This window comes from Myotis daubentonii, chromosome 2, assembly GCF_963259705.1.
Source record: "Myotis daubentonii chromosome 2, mMyoDau2.1, whole genome shotgun sequence".
In the NCBI taxonomy this organism is placed as follows: Eukaryota; Metazoa; Chordata; class Mammalia; order Chiroptera; family Vespertilionidae; genus Myotis; species Myotis daubentonii.
The window spans coordinates 139,789,728-139,813,944 of NC_081841.1; the positions used below are offsets into that span (position 1 = coordinate 139,789,728).

Consider the following 24,217-nt stretch of genomic DNA (forward strand, 5'->3'; position numbering starts at 1 on the left):
AATGCACCTTGGGTACACCCAAAAGAGAGACTTGTCCTTCTTCCCACCCCTTTCCTCTCTATCTCTTCTTCTCACACTCTTGCATTCATTCTTATTTTCCTGCTTGTTCCCTTCCTTTAGTATCTGAATAGTTTACCAAGGATTTAAGACTGTTTCTCACATGAGCAGTGTTTACTGTGAGAGCTTGTAGAGCCCATGAGGAGAAAGAACCTTCAAACCAGGTCTTCCAAAAGCTCCCGGGGAGGGCGAAGATGAAGTGGGCAGGGACCTTCTTTCTCTGTTTTGAACCCAACAACCTCACATATTGAACCAGGCATTAGAAAATTAAAAACAAAACGACAAAGGAGCACAAAAATCTGACATTTGTATAACACTTCAAAGCTTATGAGCAACTCCCCATATAATATTTTCTTTAATTCTAACAATTTAAAATTGTTACAACACTAGAGGGGCTAAAGCACTTGCAAAGGCCACTGAGTGACAGCTAGTTTTTAATATTCAGGCCAGCACCTTTCTCTGCAGGGAGGAAGGCAGAGGACACAGAGATGTGTGAAATGTTGGAGAGGTACAAATGGATCCTACAGACCATTCCTGTCTCTCAGTTTCATGATGAGTAAGCACTGAGCCCTTGACCACCTGGCCAGTTCACAGGAGGGTCTGGGACAACGGAGCTCAGACAGGGTCCTTGCGAGAGAGAGTAACTGCTCAATGCGAGCTTCCCTGCCTGGGTCTGGGGCAGCCTCCTCTTGGGGTTCTTTCTCCTGCATGGAGCCACAGTGGTGAGTGCTCATGTGCAGAGCCCCAGCTGAGTTTCCAGGGAGCGGAACATTGCTGGTCCCTGCCTCAGTGTGGGTTGTTGAGAGAACTTGGGCTAGAAGCAGACACTGCAAAGGAGAAGTCGGAGAACCCGGGCAGCAGCAACTGAAGAGGGAATCACACCCTGGGGAGAGTCACAGTTTCTCACCGAGTTCCCCCCTGCCACCCTGTCTCTGGAGAGCAGCATTCAGTGAAATGGGCCACTGAAGTGGCTTCTGGGCAAAGGACTGAGGGTTGCCTTTCCCTCCTGGGACCTTCCAGCTCTGTCTCATCCACAAAGACTACTTTGATACGGCCTCTTTCAAGGAAGTGGCGTGTTGGAAATGAGATATTAGGCTTGAAAAAGCACATTTGAATTAATATTGGGAAGGAGATAACCAGATCAAGGGGCGGCTGACAGAGCTGGGCTCAGAGACAGGTGTGGAGGTGACTCAGGTTCCTGGGTGTCCTGACCCTCTCAGGGCTGTCACGTGCTTGCTGGTGGCTTCCTCTTTCCCCACAAACTGGTCCTGGGGAAATCCCCACTGGGCACTATAAGAAGGCCCTGGACTCAGTGCAGAAGCCAGCTGCTCCAGCCAACAGCACAAGATGAAGCCCGGCCTCCCCTTCCTAGAAGCACTTCTGTTCCTCCTCGGCCCAGCTGCAGGGGATTTGGGGACCCCTGGCCCCAGCCCCAGCTCCTTGCCCCTCACTGACTTCACCTCTAACGTTATCTCTGGCTCCGGCTCCAGCAGCAGCTTTGGTGCCTCCAGCTACAGGGGTAGTTCCCGCGGTAGCTCCGGCGGTAGCTACAGTTCCAGCGGAGGCTTCAGCTCTGGCTCTGGCTCTGTGTCCCAGGTGAGTAGTCTCCAGAGTCTGAGCGCTGCATTCATTCCCTTCCTCTCGCTTTTTGGGGACCTGGATATAATTTCATGGATGGCTAGACCTGAGCACTCTAAAAGATTTACGACTCCCTTTGTTAACTGTAGGCGCCATGGAAATGAATTAAAACCTGGGTGAAATAATTAAATTGTTAGCAAGAGAGATGTCATCTGGGTTCTCCAGCAGACTTTCAGGAAACAATCTAAGCTTTAAAGAGGGTCTCTAACCTGGCTGCACTTTAGAGTGCGGGGGGGGGGGGGGGTGGGGGGGTGGGGGGGGGGGAGGGACGCTCCAAAAGCAGAGATGCCCAGGCTCTATCCTCTGTGAGAACTGCTAGGGAAAGGGCCCCGCCTGGGCTAGCTCCAGAAAAGTTTGTCCAATTAATTTACTGCCCAGCAGGGCCCCTGCGGAGGGTGAAGGAGAGCCCTGGAGGGAGTGTGAGCCACAGTGCTCCCATTGGAGCCTGGTTTGTAAAGGAGATGGGCAACAGAAGTAGGGGGAGGAGACATTGCCTCTAGGAAAGTGTTATTACACATAGATATTTTCCCAGAGGAGTAATAGTTCTCTTCCAACCTTCCTTATAGGGAATTTTTAGAGCCATTTTTAGTTCAAAACAACAGAAGTAGCAACAAGGCAAACCATGTACTAGAAAGAAACTGGTCCAGCTGGAGGCTACATCACCAGAACGCACAGTGAGCCCAGTTCTTTGGAGAATGAGGCCTATGGACCTCCTTTAAAGAAATAGAAAGAGGCATGGTGGGGTGAGAGATGAGAGGGCAAGAAGCAATTCCTCTCAGCTCTGAGCCTTTCAGTAGGAGCTTTGCTCTGCTCTGCAAAACCTAGGCTTTCCATGCTCAGGTGTGAATTGGGGTGGAAGAGTCTTAAACCTCCCAGAGCCCATTCTGCATTTCTATGATCTTTACTCACAGGTCAGGTCTGATGTGATTATGTCTGAATGGAAGGGCCAATGGGAAAAGAGGAGGAAAAGACTTTGTTGTTTTTGTTTTACCACCTGGGCTAATATAGGCAATACAAATTTATTGATTAAAAAATTGTTTGGATAGGACCCAGATAGAAATGGCAGGAATGGTGTTCATTGGGTGCCTAATAAATGCCAGGACTATGTTAAGTACATATTACATATTATCTTATTTAACCCTAAGAGGTATATAAAATTAATGCTCCCATTGTAGAGATGTGAAAACGAAGCTTATAGAGGTGAAACCATTGGCTAAGGTCACTAAGCAAGCAAGTTCTGTAGCTCAAACGCCCATGCTCCTCACCATCTCTCTCTATGTGGCTTTCTGTATTTTCAAGGCATATAGATGAAAACTACTTATTTTTAAGAGGTGAGTGCTTTGAGAATCAGGATTATGCACAAAGATTCTTTGTAGCCAGAAATCAGATGTATCATTTTATTTCATTTAACTAAATGATTTTCATGGAGATAATTATAATTTAACATTTTTTAAATGAGACAATAATAATAATTTATTTTGAAACTTCACCAACAATCAGAAACCAATATTTGAGTAAGGTGATTAGCTAAAATAACAGAAAATAAAATATAGGTCAAGAAACAGAGAAATCCAAAATACCTATTATCTGATAAGGAGATGAATATCTAAAAGTAGATAAGAAATGGTAGTTAAATTGTGGTTAGAGGTTTTAATTTCTTTCCTAGTTTGCTTATCTTCCTCTGGTGAGTCAGTATTATAACACCAACTTCTTTTTTACAGCAGATAGCAAGGTGTTACTTCCACTGTAAACCCAGTTTTCTAGGGCTGGCTGTCAGCTTGATGAGCTCTTTGGAAAATGGTGGAAAACCCCTTCATAACTGTCATTGAGCAAATTCCAAATGTATCATTTTCGGTACTTTGAAAATGTGGAGTGCCATTATTTTATGCCTTGAATCTTCACAGGCACTTAGACTTAGCTGCTAATTAGAGCCAATTGCAACCTCAAATCACAAATGTGAGGCGCACCTTCTGCTGTAGTGCTCAGAGCACTCTACCTGCCTCAGGTGCCGCCCTCCAATGAAGGGGCCACCATCAGGGTCCTCATTTCACAGATGAGAAAAGGCTCCATGCTTTGCTCCACACAGTAACTGGCAGAGTCGGAACTGGAATGAGGAATGTACTTTTGCCATCAGGCTAAGGGGCTGTTGAAAAAACAGAGGCTTTCACCATGAACATGAGCCTGATTCCCTTGTCTATCTCTCTAACACAGAGCCTGGCACATTGTAGACACCAGTAAATATTAACTGAACACATGCTGAGTTAGGACCTACCAGTAGAAGGTGTCTTGTGGGGCATTCAGGGTCCTATTTGCCCTCCACAAGGGGCATCACATACCTTCCCAATAACGAAAGGACACGCACTTGCCTTAGTCGTCCATTCCCCACATTACACACACATAGAGTTTAAGCATTCACCACAGAGAGAGACCCATCACCATTAGCTTCATTGTCTTTGAATGCGAGGAGCAAAAATATCTCTAATGGGAGACACTGATCAAACTTATGGACCATTTTGATGTCAGCTGAGCACGCTGGGCTGATGATAAGCAGGATGGCAGCTGGGGAGTCCGCAGCACCGGGACAGAGATGTTCAATAGAAGCCGGTGGAATGACTGTCAGCAGGGCTCATAATTATTTGCCTGCCTTTCAGGTGAACTTCAGGATTAAAAGTTGTTAGCTCGTGGTTTCTAGTTGATTGTTTGAGACTGCTTGATGACCGGCAGTGTTTTTTGAGTTGACAGAGCTTTTCATAGAACTCGAAGAATGGTCCAACCCTGCCTTGTGCAGCTAATTAACCTTCCCTTGTCAAAATGCAATGTAAGACTTTTTTTTTTGCACAGTTATTATAATAAGCTATTTCTTCAAAAGCCCATGATATATTGGTCCTTCTGTAAAAGGCTTGGCATGCTTGAGCTGGAGTCTTTCTATCTTCAGAGGGAATTATAAAGCTGGTTCCAAGGGAAGCTGGCCTCTGTGACAGGTTCCCAGTGTGGCTTGTCCAGTCCTTATTCATCCTGGCAAAGACCTTCAATTCCCCCCCTCCTAGCCCTGGTGTTCAGCATAAACCTGCTTGTCCCTCCTCCTTATTCTGCAGCTTTTGTAGGCCTGGGTGTGATTGGGAAAAATAAATTGAGAGATAGTCAGGATTGACTTGGTGTAGCAGTTTGGGGTACACATTTATATATATATATTTGCAAAAGCCAGAGGTCACTGATGGAATAAAAGCATCTAGGCACAGCTTGCTTTGGAATCATGGAGGTTGGTGGACATTAATGCACAGAACTCACAACCTTAGCTTCAGCCAGCTGACCTCCTAAACTTTGAGAGGAGTAGCCTGGATGTATTTCACACTCTGCAAACCATGGCTCTCCTCTTGATAGTTTCAGAAACAGATACTTTGGGTTGAGGTCCACAGGTGAGCTTTGGGCTGGTGAGCAGATGTGATCAGTGAAAGGAATAGCCAGGTGGCTGCCAAGAGTTACTCTGCAAAGCAATAGCAGTAATAAAAAATGTTAATTGTGGCAGGATCCCATTGGGGAAGTTCAAAGGGGACAAAAGAAAAACCACATCTTTCAAACCTGTCATTTTAAAATATGCAGTGGCGAGGAAGTGTGAGCCTGAATATTTTAAAGAAACATCAGATATTTTAAAATGGCTTTTCTGAAAGTGGTAAGTTGGAAAACTTTAAAAATTTGCACAAAACCTTCAAACTCATACATTGTTCAGTTTTTTTTTAACAAATGGCTGGTTTGTTTTCACTTTGAAGGATGCTAATTATATCATTTCCCAGGTGAAGAGAGGATTTGAATTTGCATTGTGTATTTTCACTGTAACCCATATCCTTGATGTTTTCCTCATTCCTATGGTTGAAGGGGGGGATTGGGTTAGGGTTTGGGTGAAGGTGAGGAAAAGAAAATGAGTAAGTAGAAGGAAAAGGAAAGTAACATGTACTGATCGCCTACCATGTGCCCTGGAATTGGTTTACATCACACAGTTAATTTGAAGAGCAACCTGGGAAGTAGGTCATCTCTATTTGCAGATAAGGAAACCGAGACTTAAAGAGGGAAGTGACAGGTGCGGTAGACTAAATAGCCATCTCAGATGGTGACTAAAGAAAAACTGAATTTATTTAGGGAAAGGGGGTGAGGAATGGGATATGCAAAGCAAGGGCTGCACAGCACCAAGCCAAGGGGACATTGGGTCAATGGTGGCAGCACCCAGGAGCTGGAGTTTCATCCTTATATGCAGTCATTGGTGGGAAACTTCTGTCGTCTGTGGGTTTGGGGGCTGAATGGGGGGCAGGATTGGAATGCAGATGGAGTGCAGATGCCTTCAGGTGCCTTCAGGACAGTGTCCATTCCTTGTCTGGTCTGACTCCTGGTGTCCAGAAAGCTTTTTTCCTGGTCTCTTGTTCTCCTGTGCAGGGAAGCTTACAATGACCATTAAGGATTATGTTGCCCCATAGTCTGTCAGATAAGTGGTAGAATTGGAATTTAAATTTAGGACTCTCATTCATTCTTTATTTCCCTTTCCTTACATAGAGACAGTAATAGTTTTCTTTAAGGCTCCTCAAGAAAGGAGAATCTTATTTTAGATAAAGGTGGCTAACACAGTGGTTTAGCCCAACAGGTGGGGAATGTGGCTAAAATGCTAAGAGTAGTTACTGCCCGTGACTCATGGCAGTTGTAGCTTGTTTCTATGATTCTATTCATTTATCTATTGGACGCCACTTGCTTGCCTCTAAGCCAGTGGTTCTAAACCTTGGCTGCACATTAGAATCACCTGGGAATCTTTTTAAAATTCTCAGAGGATGAGGCCCAGAAATCAGGATTTTAAAAAGATTCCCAGGTAATTGTAATGTGAAGCCAAAGTTGAGAACCACTGCTCTAAGCACTCTTTTGACAAGCCAATTTCTGTCACTCCAGTTGCCAAAAAGCTCATTTCTTAGCTTATTACTGATGTTGAACTTATTTTTATTTATAGTTTTCCAATTTCACCGGCTCCAAGGATGACCGCGGGACCTGCCTGTGCTCTGTTGCCCTGCCAGACACCACATTCCCCGTGGAAAGAATGGAACACTTGGAAATCACAGCACGCATCCTCTCCCAGAAGTTTGAGAAGGAGCTTTCTAAGGTAAGCATTTTCCCCTCTCCCAACAATATCTTAATAAGAACAAACAAACAAAACAGAAAACTTTAAAAATTAAATTTATTGGGGTAACATTGGTTAGCACCCTTATGTAATTTTCAGGTGTACATTATAACTCAACATCTGTGTACTCTATGGCATGTTCACTACCTGAAGCCTGGTTTCCTTCCATTGCCGTATATTTGACCCCTTTTACCCACTTCACCCTCCACCCACCCCCTTTCTCTTCTGGAACCACCATTCTGTTGTCTGTATCCCTGAGTTTGCTTTTGTTGTTAGTTCACAAAACACTTTTATTCAGGACTTTCTAAGCAGCTATTCTTCACGGTATCACAGACAGCATGTTTGCATCTCTGGAGGATTTAGCGTTTATTTACAGCAGACCTGTGGAGTTCTTTACAGCAGGAGAAATGAGGGCAAGGAAGACATGGGATGGGGATTCTTCACGCCATGGATACACTAACGTCCGTATTGCGGTGCTCATGCTGCTGGAAAGAGGCCTGGAGCTCTCCCTGCAAACCCCAAGCCTAAAATCGTTTTTTTGTTTCATTGCGTTTAATTCCTTTTGGTCTTCTTCTTGGTCTTCCCTCCAACTTTGCTTTCTTTTATTTTCTCTCCTCTATCCTCTTTATGTTTTATTTTATCTTCCTTTCTTTCACTTTTTCTTCCTATTCCTTTATTCCTTCCCTTTTAAAAAAAATTTCTCTCTCTGCCTCAGTCCTTTCTCTTGTCCATTCCCCCTAATCTTTCTTTCCCTTTCCTTAATTTTTTTAAATCTCTTTTCGGTTTTCTCTTACTTTTTGGAAGGCCCCTTCTCTTTCTCTTCTTGTTCCTCTTCCTTCTCCTCCTCCACTCCCCCAAATCAACTGCCTCTTATACAACTTCCTTTCTTAATCTTTTTCTTTATCTTCTTATTTCCTCTTTTCAATTTACTTTTTTTCCCCTCTCCTCCTTTTTGTGGTTATCATTTATTGTCTCAGTGGGAACAGTACATTAGACATGTCCAGCATTAGACCGAAAATTAAGGCTTCCCTGGGAATCTGAATCAAGACTAAAAGGTCACTCAGCCTCGGTAGAGACCTTGACTCCACCCCCTGATTAGCCCTTCCTCTAGGGGAGGAGGTTGTCCTGCAGGGCCTGCCTTCCTCTGAACTGGCTGGAGCAATGGGACTTGGCATTCCAGTTTTGACCCTTTCTACCTTTTTAGCCAACTTAAAAATCAATTAGAAAGGCTCCCATTTTCTGCACAGGAGAAGTTCACGCTAGGCTATTATCACATTATGCATTATTAATTACAAATCCATTAATTTACAAGGAGCTCTGGCCTACCTGCAAGATTCAAAATAAGTTTTCCTGAGACATTTAAGTTTAGCTACTACAATATCCAGCATAGTTATCCTTTAAGACAAAAATTATGGTGAATCTGACATCCTGCTTTCAGCCTGAATTGGTAGATAAATATTCTAAATTTAAATGAGTGTCCAGGAAAATGTGTTTGACAACTCCAGGAACCTAGCTTTTTAAGAAATAAAATGTCCTTGAATTAATCAGCAGAAAAGGCATAGCACTAAATTATAAATTCCAACCATTAATATTCATAGCCTTATTCCAGCATAATCAAGTGCAGATAAGAAGTTATGCATAAAAACATAACAAGTGGAGGAAAATCCTAGGTAAAGATCTCTTCAGTCAGAGTCATTTGCTTTGAAATGGTGCAAGCTCCTGATTTGTATGTCTCCTCTGCTGGCAGGAGTGTGAAGGCAGTGTGAAGCCCCATGCTGCTCCAGAGAGCATGTAACTTGCCAGTTTGTGAATATGGGGCATTTAATTCCAATTCTGTGAGAGGGGCAGGTGGCATCTGCCTTGCTAATAATTGGCAGGGAGGGAGTTCAGAGTAGATGGGAAAACTTTTAGTTCTGAAAATGTCAGTAACTTGACCTAAAAATATTTGTGATTAAGGCCTAAGAAAGAAATAGTCCTGCCTGTTGATATTTGCATATTAGATAGGTGTGACAGTTGATAATAAAAATAATGTTAACATGTTATGTTTGTGCTTTTCTAAATGCTTTTTCTATTCTACTCTCAAGGCAGACAGGCCCATGTTTTCCTTCCCATTTTAGGGAGGAAAAAACTGAGATTCATAAAGGTAAAGAGACATAAAAGTAAAGGTCATTGCTCTCTGGGCTGGTTAATCCCAGTTCTCTTTCCTCTCAGCCATACTGCTACCATCCTCCAGTGCAGACCCAAGAAGAGAGGGTCACTAATGCCTTCAAACCCAAAGTTATCTCTTCAGCTGAGGGCTTTTGAATTTCCAGGTGAATTATTATAGCTGTCCCTAGGTTGCCTTGGAAATCACCGTTTATCTAGAGGCCTGGGGGAGTGCCCATTTGGGCAGGCCAGTAGAAAAGGGTTTTCACTGCCTTTCATTGATTCATTATCTGCCAGTACACAGAGAAGACTTATGTCTCTGTCTAAGATGCTGAAAGCGTTTTATACTTTTCTGTTGTTTATGGTATGTCCTCTTGTGACTAAGGAAGGGGACGACACAAAAGGCAGTTCTGGATTTTATTTCTCTGGAAGGTTATGTTTTTTGGGTCAAGTTATTTAATACCAAGCATTTGCTAATAGCTCTTCATGCTTGAGAAGGTTGAGGCAGCCTGCAAGACATTTAGGCAACTCATCAACAAGCAACATTGATTGAGCAATGTTTTGTATAGTGAAATATAATAAATTGAAAGGTTAGATTGAAAAAAACCAAAATCACTGTTTCTCTAATAATTGCTATAATTTATTGGGCATCCATTATGCCAGACACTTAATACATATTATCTCTAGTCTTCACAATAATCTTATATCTTGATACATTTATCCCAATTTATAGGAAGAAACTAAAGCTTAGAGAAATTAAGTGATTTGGTCAGATTAGAGTTCATGTGGGTGTAACTCTGAGGTGCTTCATATGTTGTGGTGGTCAATTCAAGCTCATTTAATCTCATTGCATTATTTTGAAAGAATATATATATATTCAACCTGTCATGCCTAAACAACCGGAATGACTGGAATGACCAGTCGCTATGACGTGCACTGATCACCAGGGGCAGACGCTCAACACAGGAGCTGCCTCCAGCCCTTAGGCCCCAATTGCCAATGGGGCCTGTCGGCCAACCTCCTGGTCCCTCCCCTTGGCTGGCAGGTCCTGATCACCCGATTGAGGCTGAGCCCTGGGCTGGGACAGGGAATCGGGGTGGGTGGCGGCAGACGCAGGCAGCGAGGGAAGGAGGAGCGGGGGAGGCAGGGAGGCGGGGAACCTGATTGGCCTTGATTGCTGGCCAGGACCCCACCCATGCACAAATTTTGTGCACCGGGCCTCTAGTATATAATAAAACCCTAATATGCAAATTGACCAAATGGCAAAACTACTGGTTGCTATGACATGCACTGACCACCAGGGGGGCAGATGCTCAATGCAGGAGCTGCCTCCTAGTAGTCAGTGCACTCCCATAGGGAGGAGTGCCACTCTATCAGAAGCCGGGCTCATGGCTGGTGAGTGCAGCTGCAGTGGCAGGAACCTCTACCACCTCTGTGGCAGTGCTAAGGACATCCCCAAGGGACCCCGGACTGCGAGAGGGTGCAGGCTGGGCTGAGGACCCCCCCCGCCCCCACCCCCCCTGCCCAGTATTAAAATAAGAGTATGCTGCAAAGTACATTTACTTATTTCAAATAACCTGGCCATAGTTATGGTCACAGATTTTGAAGAACTGGTAGAAACACGAGCCAGACTAATTCTTTAGTTTAATAGCCTGCTGTATTGCATCCTTATTTATTGCAGGACCTCATTTATTGTACAGAACAACAACAAACATTCCAGAACAAATCCCTAAACAAACTTTGATTTTTAGAACCCATCGGTGACATAATATGTATACAACAAATATAAGCATGGATGCTCTGAATGTTAGGCTGTGAATTGAAGGCCAGCATAGATGAATCTTCTAAAGCTCAAACTTGTAGTGATGAGGAGGAGTCTAGGGTAGAGATATTGACACAGGGATATATCTCCTTAAGGCTAGACCTGCATTCTTGCCACACATCCTAGGGCAAGTTGGGCTGCCTCAGCTAAGACTGCAGCTTCCAGAGAGCTGGGATGTTCTCAGAATTTTCCATGCCATCTCAGCATTAAAGATTTGTACATGTGAAAGGTTTATACTAACAATCCACTTGATTAGTAAAGTTCAGACGGTGAAGTTTTTTTGGTTTATCCTCAAATTCTCCCCTGTCTTCCAGAGCTCCATGGATGATTCCAGTTTTCCTGAACACCACTGAGCTTTCCTTTCACTCTCAGCTAAAAGAACCTAAACCTTCCCCAGACAGATCTTCAGAGACCTTTCATTTAGTGGCCAAACTAGTGCTGGCACACCACACATTCTCATAGGAAACAAACTCCAAGTCATGCCTTGGTTTTCAGAGAGAGCCGCATTTCATTTAGCACAGATGACAGTTGAGTCACTCATTTTTGTAGAACAACAGCTGCGACGTGCCACCAAAATGTTCCAGGAAAGCAGAGGGTGTTTCATTTGTTCTAAGAGCTGGCAAGGCCAAATGCCAATGGGAATACTCATTTCACAAACTTTTATTTCTGCAATGGATTGGCACTTTATTATTATTATTTTACCATAGGCAAGGTTTTATGCAGAATTTTTTTATTTTAGAAATTGAAACCTGGTTACGTTATATCTGTGTTTGTACTTTGGAGGGTTGCTTATTAGGTTTCATACATATATATGTGTATATATTTAACCTTCTTATCTGCCAAAATATCACCAGCCTGATCATCCTCTGGGTGATGGCACATCTGATGGCCATGAGCATCAGTTGCCCGAGGAGATACATGAGCAGTGCCAAGGGCTGCATTTTCAACTTTCATTAAAATCCTCTTCGCCTGAAGCCCTGGCTCTTTAGGTCTGCGCCCTATGAGTCCATACTAATTTGCACAGTGAGGTTAAGTGGAAGGGCTAAAATGACAGAAGTTAGGGTTGCCTTTAGTATTAGAAGGATTAGAGGCCAACATCTGGCCCTGAATTCATCCAGGCACGGTGGATCAGCTACTTGACATTAGCATGGTTTGGGGAAAAGTATCACTTATGTTCAAATTTCTAAAAAGAATGTAAAACCAGCAACTTATAATGAGCAGATCCTTTAAAAAACCCGAAGCCATGGCATTTCTTTTAGAGACCAGACACAGAAAGAACCAACTGTGTTTATTGAAATATCCATTTGGCGATTCCAATTATACATTAAAATACCAAGGGAATTTTTGGAAGTATTTTAATGATAAGACATTTAAATATATGCAACAAATGTGTAATTTTAAGGCCTGATTGCAATTATCATTCTTGGAATAAATATGGGTACATTTAATGAAATGTGCACTTTACCAGTGCAGTTGCACATACACTTACATACTATGTAGTAAGTTGAGTCTTTATGTCATTTTCTAAAAGGCAGAGGGGCTTAAAACTCATTGCATATGGTGACCAAGGAAAGAATTGTACTTAGTGCATTTCTTCCTCTAGAGCAGTGGTTCTAAATGGAGAGAGGGTGGTGGTAGTGGCGATGAAGGTGAATTTGCCCCCAGGGAACACTTAGCCATCTCTGAGACATTTTTGGTTGTCACACCTGGGGGATGGGTGGGTGCCTTTGACATTTGGAGACCAGGGATGCTGCTAAACACCCTGTAATACACAAGAAAGCCTTCCACAAGAAAGAATGATCTAGCCCCAAATGTCAATAGTGCTGAGGTTAGGAAACCCTGATTTAGAGCATGTGCTTTGAAGGGAGAGTTGATTCAAACAGTTTAGTTTGGAGAGCCGATATCTTCAAATATTAATTCAGAGCTAAAAATGTACTGGCAAAAGATGATTCTGAAACAAAATTATTTTTAGTCTATATAAGTGCAAAATAAAACTCCCCAATTGTAGTAATTTTTTTTTTTAGTTTTGATTTGGCTAGATAAAAACATATATTGTGAAATATATTTTTTATCCATTTCTTTAATGCTTAACAGCAATCAAATTGCCTCCAAGGGTGTGGTAGTGGAGGAAGACTGTATGATCCCACTCTGAGAACTGACTTGAGGTTTTTTTATTCCATTTTAGGTCAAAGAGTATGTCCAGTTAATCAGTGTCTATGAAAAGAGACTCTCAAACCTAACTGTCCGAGTAGAGATCATGGAAAAGGATTCTATTTCTTACACTGAATTGGACTTTGAACTGATCAAGATAGAAGTGAAGGAGATGGAGAAGCTGATCATCCGGCTGAAGGACACTTTTGGTGGAAGCTCAGTAATTGTTGACCAGCTAGAAGTAGAGGTAAGGGGCGAACTCACTTCTCAGTGTATTAATAATAAATGTCCTCAGTTATCAGTGGTAGTTGAGGATGTACAGATCTCTTTCTTCCGACTTCTAATTCTGCACTCTCTCGTGATCATGTGACATATTCCGGTGTTCTGCTGTAGATGGTAAGTTAAGGACAAGGGGGACACACTGACTGAGGAGCAGGTGCCAGCTAATGATCAGGGTCCTGCCCCAGAGCCAAATGGCATTTACATGTCTCTAGAAAGGAGATGACATGAAACAACTTTGTGGACAACATAGATCAAGTGTCTTCTCTGTTCTGGATTTACCCTCATGGGACTAAAAGCCACAATTTACCTGATTTTGGACTCACTAGATCTGTTTCTCCTTTTGGATGATCATGTAATCCTTGATCCCTCTTGGAATTTCTTTCTACATACTGGCAACCCGTTTTAAAGGAGGTTCTTCTGAGCATGTTTTAGTGAAGCCTTTTAAACTCTGTGGATAAAGACCATGGTTGGGTAGTTTATATCAACGAGAATTTACTAGCACAGTCATGATATAGGCTGTAATTGAGAATTCTAGTCACATATTTTAGAATTTAAGTTTTTTTTCTGGCTCTCACCACTCATTAAAAACTTAATTATGATACAACAGGAGTAAACACACGTTTACAGAAGAAGGTTATTAGAAATGAACATTAATGGACATTTGTGGATGCTTAAGACTGAGCCTGTGCTCTATTATTGAAGCTGTTAAAATCTTTGCCATTTTCTTCTCGTCACACACATCTGCCTGAGATCTGACAGGCATTCACGCAAAACCATAAAATGTATTCTTCCAAATGAAACCATTCAGAAGAATCTCGGGTGTATTCTCCAGCGATGTTTCACTAAGTGACAAATTCAGCCTCGGAATGTTTATGAAAGAAATTGCACAATAATATAAAGTCACTCTGAATTTTTATTTTCTTAGATAAGGAATATGACTCTCCTGGTAGAGAAGCTCGAGACACTAGACAAAAACAATGTCCTTAGCATTCGCCGAGAAATCGCGGTGCTGAAGAACAAGCTAAAGGAATGTGAAGCCTCTAAAGGTGAAAACACCCCTGTCGGCCCCCCTCCTCCCGCTCCAGGTAAGCATGTCGCACTTCTACCACTTGAGCCAGGCCCCCAGGGGCCTTGCAGGGTTGCTGTTAGGGTTAATGAAACAACGCTTGAGGAGCTCAGAGCTCTATGATCGGCACTTATACTCTGGCAGTTGTTATTATTACTAACGAGGATCATCGGAATGAAAACCTTGCTGCCAACAAAGGCAGGGCCAGGTCCTTGTGCACTTCAGCACTTCCCTCTGGCGAACAGAAGCCAGCCTCTGCTGCAGCAGTCGGCCCGCCGTGAGCATCTCCATCTGAATGAGGACTGTATCTTCTCATCAAATGGCCAGCTTTTGCCATTTTCATTAATTCCTATTGTTAAACCTGTTTCCTTTTAGGCCCCGAGTTTGAGTTTCTGGATCCTTGTCAGTGTGGCTGGCTTCTTTAAGGCTTTAATTAGATGCTGCCATAGTTTTAAGCCTCTTGGTCCTGTTCCTTCTGCTGTTGGGAATCTGTAGCAGTGTGACATTCAGAGGAGGTTTAAGACAAAGGCCATGTTCTGGCCTCTGTAACAAAGTGAGGCTCAATTGGGTCTGGGATCAGTGGTGTCAACATACATTGTAAATGAGAGCTCCTTGTGCAAGGAGACCAAAGGCTCCTTGAGAGCAAGAGTCGAGGCATTGACACCTCTGGTAATACCTGAGGAAGACTTTCTTCCTTTTTTCTTCTCTTTCTTTTTTTAACCTCAGCAAATCTTGCTCAGGGAATAGATTTTTCTGGCACAGTTTCCTATGCATCCCTTAGATTTGAGGACATTTTGGAGCAGCAAGGAACATTCAAGGTCACCTAGCCCAGGCCCATCATTTCTCAGAGGAGGGGACTTGGATGGTGAAGACACTGCTTTTCCCGAGGCCACATAGGTGGTGACAGAGCTGGGGCTGAAATGCAAGGCCTTCCCTTCCTGGTCATCTCAGGACCTACAGTGTCAGGCATCAATAACTCAAGGGCAGTGATGCGGAAGAAAGAACACTGATTAGTATCTAAGGAGGAAAACAAGTGAGTCTGTTGGATTATTTTTGTTACAATACTTTCTCCCAGAACTTTCCCGTAGGTCCTCACACTTAGACTTGTGTCAGCCATCCCAGCCCAGCTGTGTTGTTTAAGCAAATTGGACCCAGATTTCCTCTCACTTTCCTACAACTTTGGCTGTTCCTGGATCCCAGCCAAGCCACTCGGCCCTCCTCCAGCTTTGTTCATATTATATTTATGATGTTTATATTAAACTGACTTTTTGTCATGCTTTTAAATCAATTTCTTTCACTTGCTCTCTTTCTGTTTGGATTGGTTGATAATGCAGAGTTGAAAAATCCCCAGGCTCCACCAAGTTGTGAGCCTGTGGAGACTTTAATTAAAGTTCCTCACTATTGTGGGACTTTAAAATCTGGCCTCTCGGCTGTTTGGACTGCAGAGTTGCACTGAACAAAAGAGCTTGCATGCAAGTCTCAGCTCTGAAGTCATTCTGTGCCCTCTTGGCCCCTCCCTTGCAGCTGTGGCTTGCTATCCCCATGGTCAGCTTGATCTTAGAACCAGGACATACAGTGAGGGTTCAATAAAGTGCACTTTGCATTTGCTTTATGCTGCAAATGGCATCTTTTTCTGCTTCATTTCATAGAACTTCCTAATCTAAAATAATTGGCCTTCTGCTCATTAACTTTTTTCCTGAAAACAACTGACTCTGTTGCTCTGTTTCCTCCTGAATCTAAATGACTGCATAGGCAAAATGTGATGGAAACGTTCAGGGGTTGATCACCATTGTGCTCAGAAATGCTAGGCTCTGTGCTGACACAGGAAGGTGCTCAGTAAATGGTTGGTGACTGACTAGGATGTGAAAGATTTGGGGTGACCTGCCAAAATCACAAGCCTAGGGGAAGAGCAGAGTGTTAGCTAGCATATCTCCAATAATTCAGAGTCAATTTAGTTTTAATTATTTTATAATTATTACCATTTTGATTGCCTACTTTTTACAAGTCAATTATATTCTCCTTTTGGCTCAAAGTTCACTTTGTCCAGGTGAGAGAGCATATTGATAGATAGATCTAAGATTAAGTTTCCTCTGCAGGTATATAATCTTGAGCTTTAAAGAAAAGTGCTAACCATGATACTTTATAAAAGCCAAGTTATAGAATTTAAAGTTTTATCATGTGGCTCCCCAGGATATTTTCAGAATGCCATGGCAATAGCTAATGAATTACATGGTGAAGATATTGCCAATCAAGGCTATCATTGTGTAGAGGTTCCTTGTATGATGTTCTAGGAAGTGAACACCAGGGTCTTCAAAAAATTCAGATATATAGCAGGGCAGAGGGCTGATATTTTATAAATAAGGGTAGATAAACTGGTTTGGAGAGATTTGATTGGTGATTTATTCCCTTATTCCGCAAACACTGTAGGGCTGGCCCTGTTCTGAGTACTGGGGTTACCAGGATGGGTATAAAACCACTATCCAGGAAGGGAGACAGTCACATAGACCTTCAGTAGTAACATGATAGTTACCATTCATTGAGTTACATGTACCTACCTTTTCTCTATTTCTCCGAACAGTCCTGCAGAGTTGGTATTAGTATTTTTCTTAGAGGTTAAGTAACTTGCTCAAGGATACACAGCTAGTAAGTATTGGAGTCAGGACTGAATTGGAATCTGCCTGGTAATATTTTCATTGTACCAGGCTGCCTTCCATAGATGCTCGAATAGAGAGAGGTACACCTGTGACTCCTGGAATGACAAGAAAGCTCCAGCTACTCACCAACCAGATTAATACCAAATTACCTTCTCTTCCTTGCTTGTGGAGGAGCTAAAGGGGCACTTTTGCTCTCAGTTCTATCCTGTGTTCTCTCCCACCAGAAAATGCAAAATGATTCATTGTTTTTTCACAGTTCTTGTGTCATGGCTGGGCTGTGGGTTGTTATGCCAGTAGCAGGGTTAAGTTGGGATGGTTGGGTAAGGAAGGGAATGGAGTATTTCTAACATACTCCTGAAATGAAGGAATAGACCTGGAGGAGGGTCAGCATAGGGGGAATGGGGAGAAGCTTAGGGTAGGTGAGTAGGTGGGGGCAGGGTTGGGGACCCTGGCTAGGCTGGATGAGCAGTGGGTACTGGCTGTCAGTTTCAGCATTGTTTCCAAGAATGTTTGCTGCCAGGACCCAGGGAAGTCCGCCATAGCTTTGCACGGCTATAGCCACATCTGTAGTATTGGCAACAATGACTAGTTTTCCCCCTGCATTCACTGTTTACCAGAGCCAGCATCCTAAAAATGGCTCAAAGGAGATAGAGGATAAAGTAAAGATAACAAACAAAACAAAACAAAAGTAACAAACAGGAGATTATTTAGGAATGTTTGGGAGGTGAGGAAAAGAGATTTAAGTTCATACAGTTTTAATATTTATACCAGGTACAATTTCAATTTCCTGGCCAACATGTGAAGTGATGAACTATTACTATTATTAGAGCTAGTAGTAGTGGTAGTGATTTTTAAGAAAAGATTATTTTGGTTCCTTCATATATAAGGATTTCCACATCTAGGACAGAGTAGTTTATTATCTTTAACCCCATGGTGATGATTGAATTAATTATATGCATCATAAATTTTCTTTAAATATTTTGTGGCTATTGGCTTGGGATATTTCCTTTCCAGGAAGGCATGATTCAATTAGGCAAACAATTCCTTTCCTAAGTCTTCTAACCTGCAAGAAAAAAGTGACTTTCTTTCATTTCCTCAGGGCGAAAGGTAGTTGAATAAATAAGTTCTTAGAAAGATATTTTAACTAGAAAATTCAGTTTGTAGCATATGAAAACTCGAATACTTTTTGTTATCATTAAATTGAACACACCGCTAACTTTATTTTAATAATTTATACATTGTTTCATAAACAAAAGCAAACAAGCATTCATCTGAGAGATCACTTTTAGGAGAAGAAATAATAATTTATAATTTTATTTATTATTTCTTTAGTGGGAGCAGTCTCTTTGCTGAACACATGTTGCTTTTTTATTTATGAAATGGGGCATGCATTATTAAAATAAACCCATGACTGTGTTCTACTTAATGATATGCAAAATTATTTGAGGTTGGGTACAGAGTGGTTTCATTTCTCTACCTGTTGTATGGTTGGCTGGCTTTCCCACCAACTGCAGATTTATGAGAGCATTTAAGGAGCACGTATTTAATTCTGGGACCAAAAAACACCAGCAGATTGGAAAAACAAAAGCAGGATTTCTAGTAATGGTTTCACCTCTGAGCAGTCCTTGAGTGAGGTGGGGAGAGGGAGAGACATTTAGCAAGGAGGAGAATGGGTCTGGAGCAGAGACTCAGAGGCAAAGTTTTGCACCCCCCCCCCCCCCCCCCCCGCCTCCCCAATGCTAACCTCAGGCAATTCTTTGGAGCTCTGCTTTTGGCTCCAGCTCACTTCATATGCTCTCCAAAGCTCCCCGATTTTTCTCCAAGCATTTAAAGCCAGAGCCAGCAATTCCGGTTCTGCTCCATCCTCTCTCACCTGCTCAGTTCCAGGCAGCAGGATGAGGCAAAATGTCCTAAAACGTACTTGAAGTTGTATTATTTTTTTGTGTTATCCAAGAAACAATCTCACCCATTTTTAAGGGTATTTATTAAGAGCCCAGAAAAATGTGTGTTCCACTCTTTGAATCCTATCCTATACTAATAAAAGAGAAAAATGGTAATTGGCGTACGACCGATACCTTTTTCATTGGCTAATCAGCGAGATATGCAAATTAACTGTCAGCCAAGATGGCTGCTGGCAGCCAGGCAGCTGAGAATAGGAGGCTTGGTTGCCCCAGCGATGGAGAAAGTCAAGGATCCCCGCAGCTGCAGGGCTCTGAGCTCCTGAAGCAACAACTCCAAAAGATACAATGTTTCAATTATAGAAGCTAAAAGATGGCGGTTAATTTGCATACTCAGGCTCCAAGCAGAGCGAAGCCAAACAGCCCTGAAGCAGCAGGGCAGAGAGGCCTCAGGGCCTGGGATCAGCAGAGTAGAGAGGCCTCCCGGCCCCGGTGATCAGCTGAGAGGCCTCCCAGCCCCAGTGATCAACGGAGCCGAGAGGCCTCCGGGCCCCGCGTTCAGGGGAGCCAAGGGGCCTCCCGGCACAGTGATCAGCGGAGCCAAGAGGCCTCCGGGCCAGGGATCAGGGGATCCAAGAGGCGTCCTGGCCCTGGGATCAGCGGAGTCGAGAGGCCTCCCAGCCCCTGTGATCAGCGGAGTCCAGAGGACTCCCGGCCCGGTGATCAGCTGAGAGGCCTCCCAGCCTCTGTGATCAGCAGAGTCGAGAGGCCTCCCAGCTCCTGTGATCAGCGGAGCCGAGAGGCCTCCTGCCCAGGTGATCAGTGGATCCGAGAGGCCTCCCAGCCCTGGTGATCAGCGGTGCCGAGAGGCCTCCCGCCCCTGTGATCAGCGGAGCCGAGAGGCCTCCCGCCCCTGTGATCAACGGAGCCGAGAGGCCTCCCGGCCAGGGATCAGGGGAGCCGAGAGGCGTCCTGGCCCTGGGATCAGCGGAGTCGAGAGGCCTCCCAGCCCCGGTGATCAGCGGAGTCCAGAGGCCTCCCAGCCCCGGTGATCAGTGGAGTTGAGAGGCCTCCCAGCCCCAGTGTTCAGCGGAGCCGAGAGGCCTCCCAGCCCAGGTGATCAGAGGAGTCGAGAGGCCTCCCAGCCCCGGTGATCAGCGGAGCCGAGAGGCCTCCCAGCCCCTGTGATCAGTGGATCCGAGAGGCCTCCCGCCCTGGTGATCAGCGGAGCTGAGAGGCCTCCGGGCCAGGGATCAGGGGAGCGGAGAGGCATCCTGGCCCTGGGATCAGCGGAGTAGCGAGGCTTCCCAGCACCCGGATCAATGTGACAGGGTGCGGAGCCCCAACCGTCTGATCGGCCCTGCTCTGTGCATGACAGGAGTGGCGCTGCAACCTCCCTATGGACCCTGCCTTGAGTGTGACAGGGGGCGGTGCCCCAACCCCCCAATGGGCCCTACCCTGAGCATGACTGAGGGTGGCATCGCAACCTCCCAATCCGCCCTGCTCTGTGCATGACAGGAGGCATGCCCCAACTCCCCAATGGGCCCTGCTCTGAGCCCGACCAGGGGTTACACCTAGGATTAGGCCTGCCCTCTGCCACCCGGGAGCAGGCCTAAGCCAGCAGGTCCTTATCTCCTGATGGGTCCCAGACTGTGAGAGGGCACAGGCCAGGCTGAGGGACCTCCTCTCCCAACCCCGAGTGCACAAATTTTTGTGCACCGGGCCTCTAGTATTATTATAAAAATATGGACGGATTCGTGCACAGGTGGGGTCCCTCAGCCTGGCCCGCGCCCCCTCTCAATCGGGGCCCCATCAGGAGGGATTTAGCAGTGATGAAGCAGCAGATGGCCAGGGAGGAGCCCCAGCCAGGGCTGGGCACAGTTCCTGCTGCTGCCACTCACTCGGCTGAGCAGTGCTCCCGCTGTGGGAGTGCACTGACCACCAGGGGGCAGCTCCTGCATTGAGAGTCTGCCCCCTGGTGGTCAGTGTGCATCATAGCAACCGGTCGACCAGTCATTCCAGTTGTTTGGTTGTAAGGGTTGTAAAAACAGTTTGGGCTTACAGGCATTTTAGAGGAAATGCAAGGTGAAGGGCCATTTACCCAGCTTGAGTCATTCACCCAAGTGTTACAGGGGATATCAATTCAGTGGACAGTGAGTCTGGTCCCACTTGACTGTATACATTGTGACAACGACAGTATATAATGGGAATGATGAGGCACTTGCCTGTCATTCTGTGGTATAGTACAGTGGTTGCCAACCTTTCGGACCTCATGGACCACCAGTGGTCCGTGGACCACCGGTTGGTGACTGCTGGTGTAGTAGAACACAGGTGACAAATAGCAAGACCTTCCTTATAACTCTGCAGCAAGATAATCACCACGTGATCTATGTGATGGACTATGCTTTGGGCACAGAGCAGGCAGTGTTGCTCTAAAATAACTCCCATGGCTTCTCAAGGCTGAAATCCCACCATTATAGAACCATCTTTCTGTATCTTTAAAATATCACATTTAAAACTTCTTTGATTAAGATTAGCTTAGGGCAGCCTTGGTACTGGGTGTGGATATGCACTTGGGGTCCCAGGCAAAGGGAGAAAGATGAAGGGAAAGGAGAGCTGCCTGGGACAATCTTCTCCTTCATCACATTCTTCCTGACCCTGGCACCTTCTGACTTTATGGAAAAGAGTAAGATTCTGGGATGATCCTGCTATCTTGATTTTTCTATAAGAAAAAGGAAATAAAATACTATTTGCAAAATGCTCCCTGATAGAAGAAGATATATTAAATTCCCCCGATCCCCTGTTTCTGTCTTTGGGCCGTCCCTCTAATCTTGGCAGTTTCATTATCCCCATTTTCCAGATTGAGAGCCAATCCATGGAAATGAAAGGTAAGTTCTCTGTGGAGCTGATAGCAGGTTTGCACTGAGGCTGAAACCAACAGAAGGTTTTGGCTCTTCTCCATTAGAACCACTGTTGTCATTGAATCTCAATAAGACAACTATTTATGCCTTCCTTTAGTTCTTAGGATATTGAACTGTTTGTATCTTGTCTTTCATTTTCTCTAAGAATACCCTTTTGTTTTCTTGTTTGTATAGGGACATGTGCTCACGGTGGTGTGGTGAACATCAGCAGACCTGTTATAGTTCAGCTCAACTGGAGAGGGTTTGCCTACAAGTATGGTGCTTGGGGCCGGGATTATTCTCCCCAGAATCCAGACAAAGGGCTGTATTGGGTGGCACCTTTGAATACAGAGGGGAGATACTTGGAATATTACAGACTCTATAACACACTGGACGATCTGCTATTGTATGTAAATGCCCGAGAGTACCGGATTCAGTATGGTCAAGGTAGTGGTACAGCAGTTTACAAAAACAACATGTATATCAACTGGTACAGCACCCGCAACATTGCCAAAGTTAACCTGACTACCAACACAGTTGCTGTGACTCAAACTCTCCCTAATGCTGTCTATAATAACCGCTTTTCATATGCTAACGTTGCTTGGCAAGATATTGATTTGGCTGTAGATGAGAATGGATTGTGGGTGATCTATTCAACGGAAGCCAGCACTGGTAACATAGTGATTAGTAAACTCAATGACACCACACTTGTGGTGCTAGAAACTTGGCATACCAAGCAGTATAAACCATCTGTTTCTAACGCCTTCATGGTTTGTGGGGTTCTGTATGCCACCCGTACTCTGAACACCAGAACAGAGGAGATTTTCTACTACTATGACACAAACACAGGGAGAGAGGGCAACCTACACATTGTCATGCAGAAGATGCAGGAAACTGTGCAGAGCATTAATTATCACCCTTTTGAACAGAAACTTTTTGTCTATAATGATGGTTACCTTCTGAATTATGATCTTATCTTTGACCAGGAACCACACTAAACTGTTTAGGTATTAGGGCAAGAGAGAAATAAATATTAGTTGAAAAAATTCTATTCTCCACTTTTTTTAGATACCTGCAAGGGGATCAGAAGTATATTTGCTTAGTACTAATATTTGGGAGCATAGTTCTACCACACTAGAGACTTAAGATATTTGTCCTGATTTGATTAGTTCTCTTGGAAGCCATCTGCCTCCTGGGATGCATTTCCCTCCTGAAATAAGGCCCTTCCAGGGTGGGGTTGTCAGGGGTCTGGGAACATTATGGACCCCAAAGAAGCCTTCAGTGAGGTGACATCTGGAAATGGTGAAACTTAAAGAGGACTCTGTATGGCTTCTGGGGGTCTTTGTACAGCAGAAAGGCTCAGTGACCAGTCTCCTCCATGTAGCCCAAATAATTCTTTCATACCTGACAAAAACCTGGGGCCTAATTATGCAGAGTAATACCTGAAGCTCCTTGAAGAACCAAATCTTTAACTTTCTTTTCTTGCTCAAACCTGAAAGAGTGTTTTGTGTGGAGCAGATAAGTAAATTTAGCGTGCTTATATTTTATCTGTAAAATGCTCTGAGTTTTCTGGAGAAAAGCCTTTTTGTATATCTAAGCATACACTGAAAATCAACCCCATATGGATCTGCAGAAGAGGCTCTGGATTATTCCCTCCTCCTCCCCATTGTCTACTTATATGAATAAGTAGAACCCAAAGATAGCTTGGAAGATTGGAAACAGATTTGCCAACCGATTACTGCCTCCCATCTTCCTACATCTTCTTTTTTAAATAAAAATTAACCAGTTTTTTTTTTTAATGGAACAGATATGAGATAAAATTATCTTTCCCCTCCCTCATCATGAATGTTTACTGACATGACTCTAAGACTGTAAGAGAATCAGATGGCAGAGATAAAATGGCGGCATGTCTGGTTATATAACAAAGCCCTTGGAGCACATGTGAGACTTGTATGAAGTCATATAAATTGTTTCATGCAATTTTTGTCTTTGTTTAAGACTGAAACTTGTAAGAAAATAATTTTTTTTTGAGGAATAAATATAGAAAACTTGTTGCAAGTACCTCTTCAATCAATGCAGTTTGAAAACCTTGTGGTGTATGTGCTTCTGCGCTTTTGGAGGCTTTATCATCCGGTCTTGGGATATTTTCTCCTAATGTGCATGAGTTCTGCTCTCTAGAACTGGCTTCTTCAATGCTGTACACTTCTTCTTTTAATAAATGATTAACAAGTGCTTTGAAAAAATTCTTGTCTTTTGTTTTTATTTACTCTTTTAATTTAATTATAAATGAAATCTTAATAGGATAGCTCATACTTTGCTGTGAGGTACAGAGAATGGCTACCTCCCAAACAACAAAGCCCGGGAGATCATATACATGACGGCAAATAACATTAATAGCTTTTAAAGGAGTCCAAAGTCAGGCTGGTCTTTTTATTTCCCTTTAAAATCCATT

At 43.8% G+C, this 24,217-nt stretch overlaps 1 protein-coding gene across 1 annotated transcript; it reads left to right on the plus strand.

The window, feature by feature from the left end:
• The first annotated feature begins 1,361 nt into the window (after nucleotides 1–1,361).
• On the plus strand, nucleotides 1,362–24,008 carry OLFM4 (olfactomedin 4). Its single transcript, XM_059684784.1, has 5 exons — nucleotides 1,362–1,653; nucleotides 6,680–6,829; nucleotides 13,000–13,212; nucleotides 14,173–14,332; nucleotides 21,961–24,008. Exons 1-5 carry the CDS (start codon nucleotides 1,405–1,407, stop codon nucleotides 22,761–22,763), a joined length of 1,575 nt encoding a protein of 524 aa, XP_059540767.1. The 5' UTR covers nucleotides 1,362–1,404; the 3' UTR covers nucleotides 22,764–24,008.
• The last annotated feature ends 209 nt before the right edge of the window (nucleotides 24,009–24,217 follow it).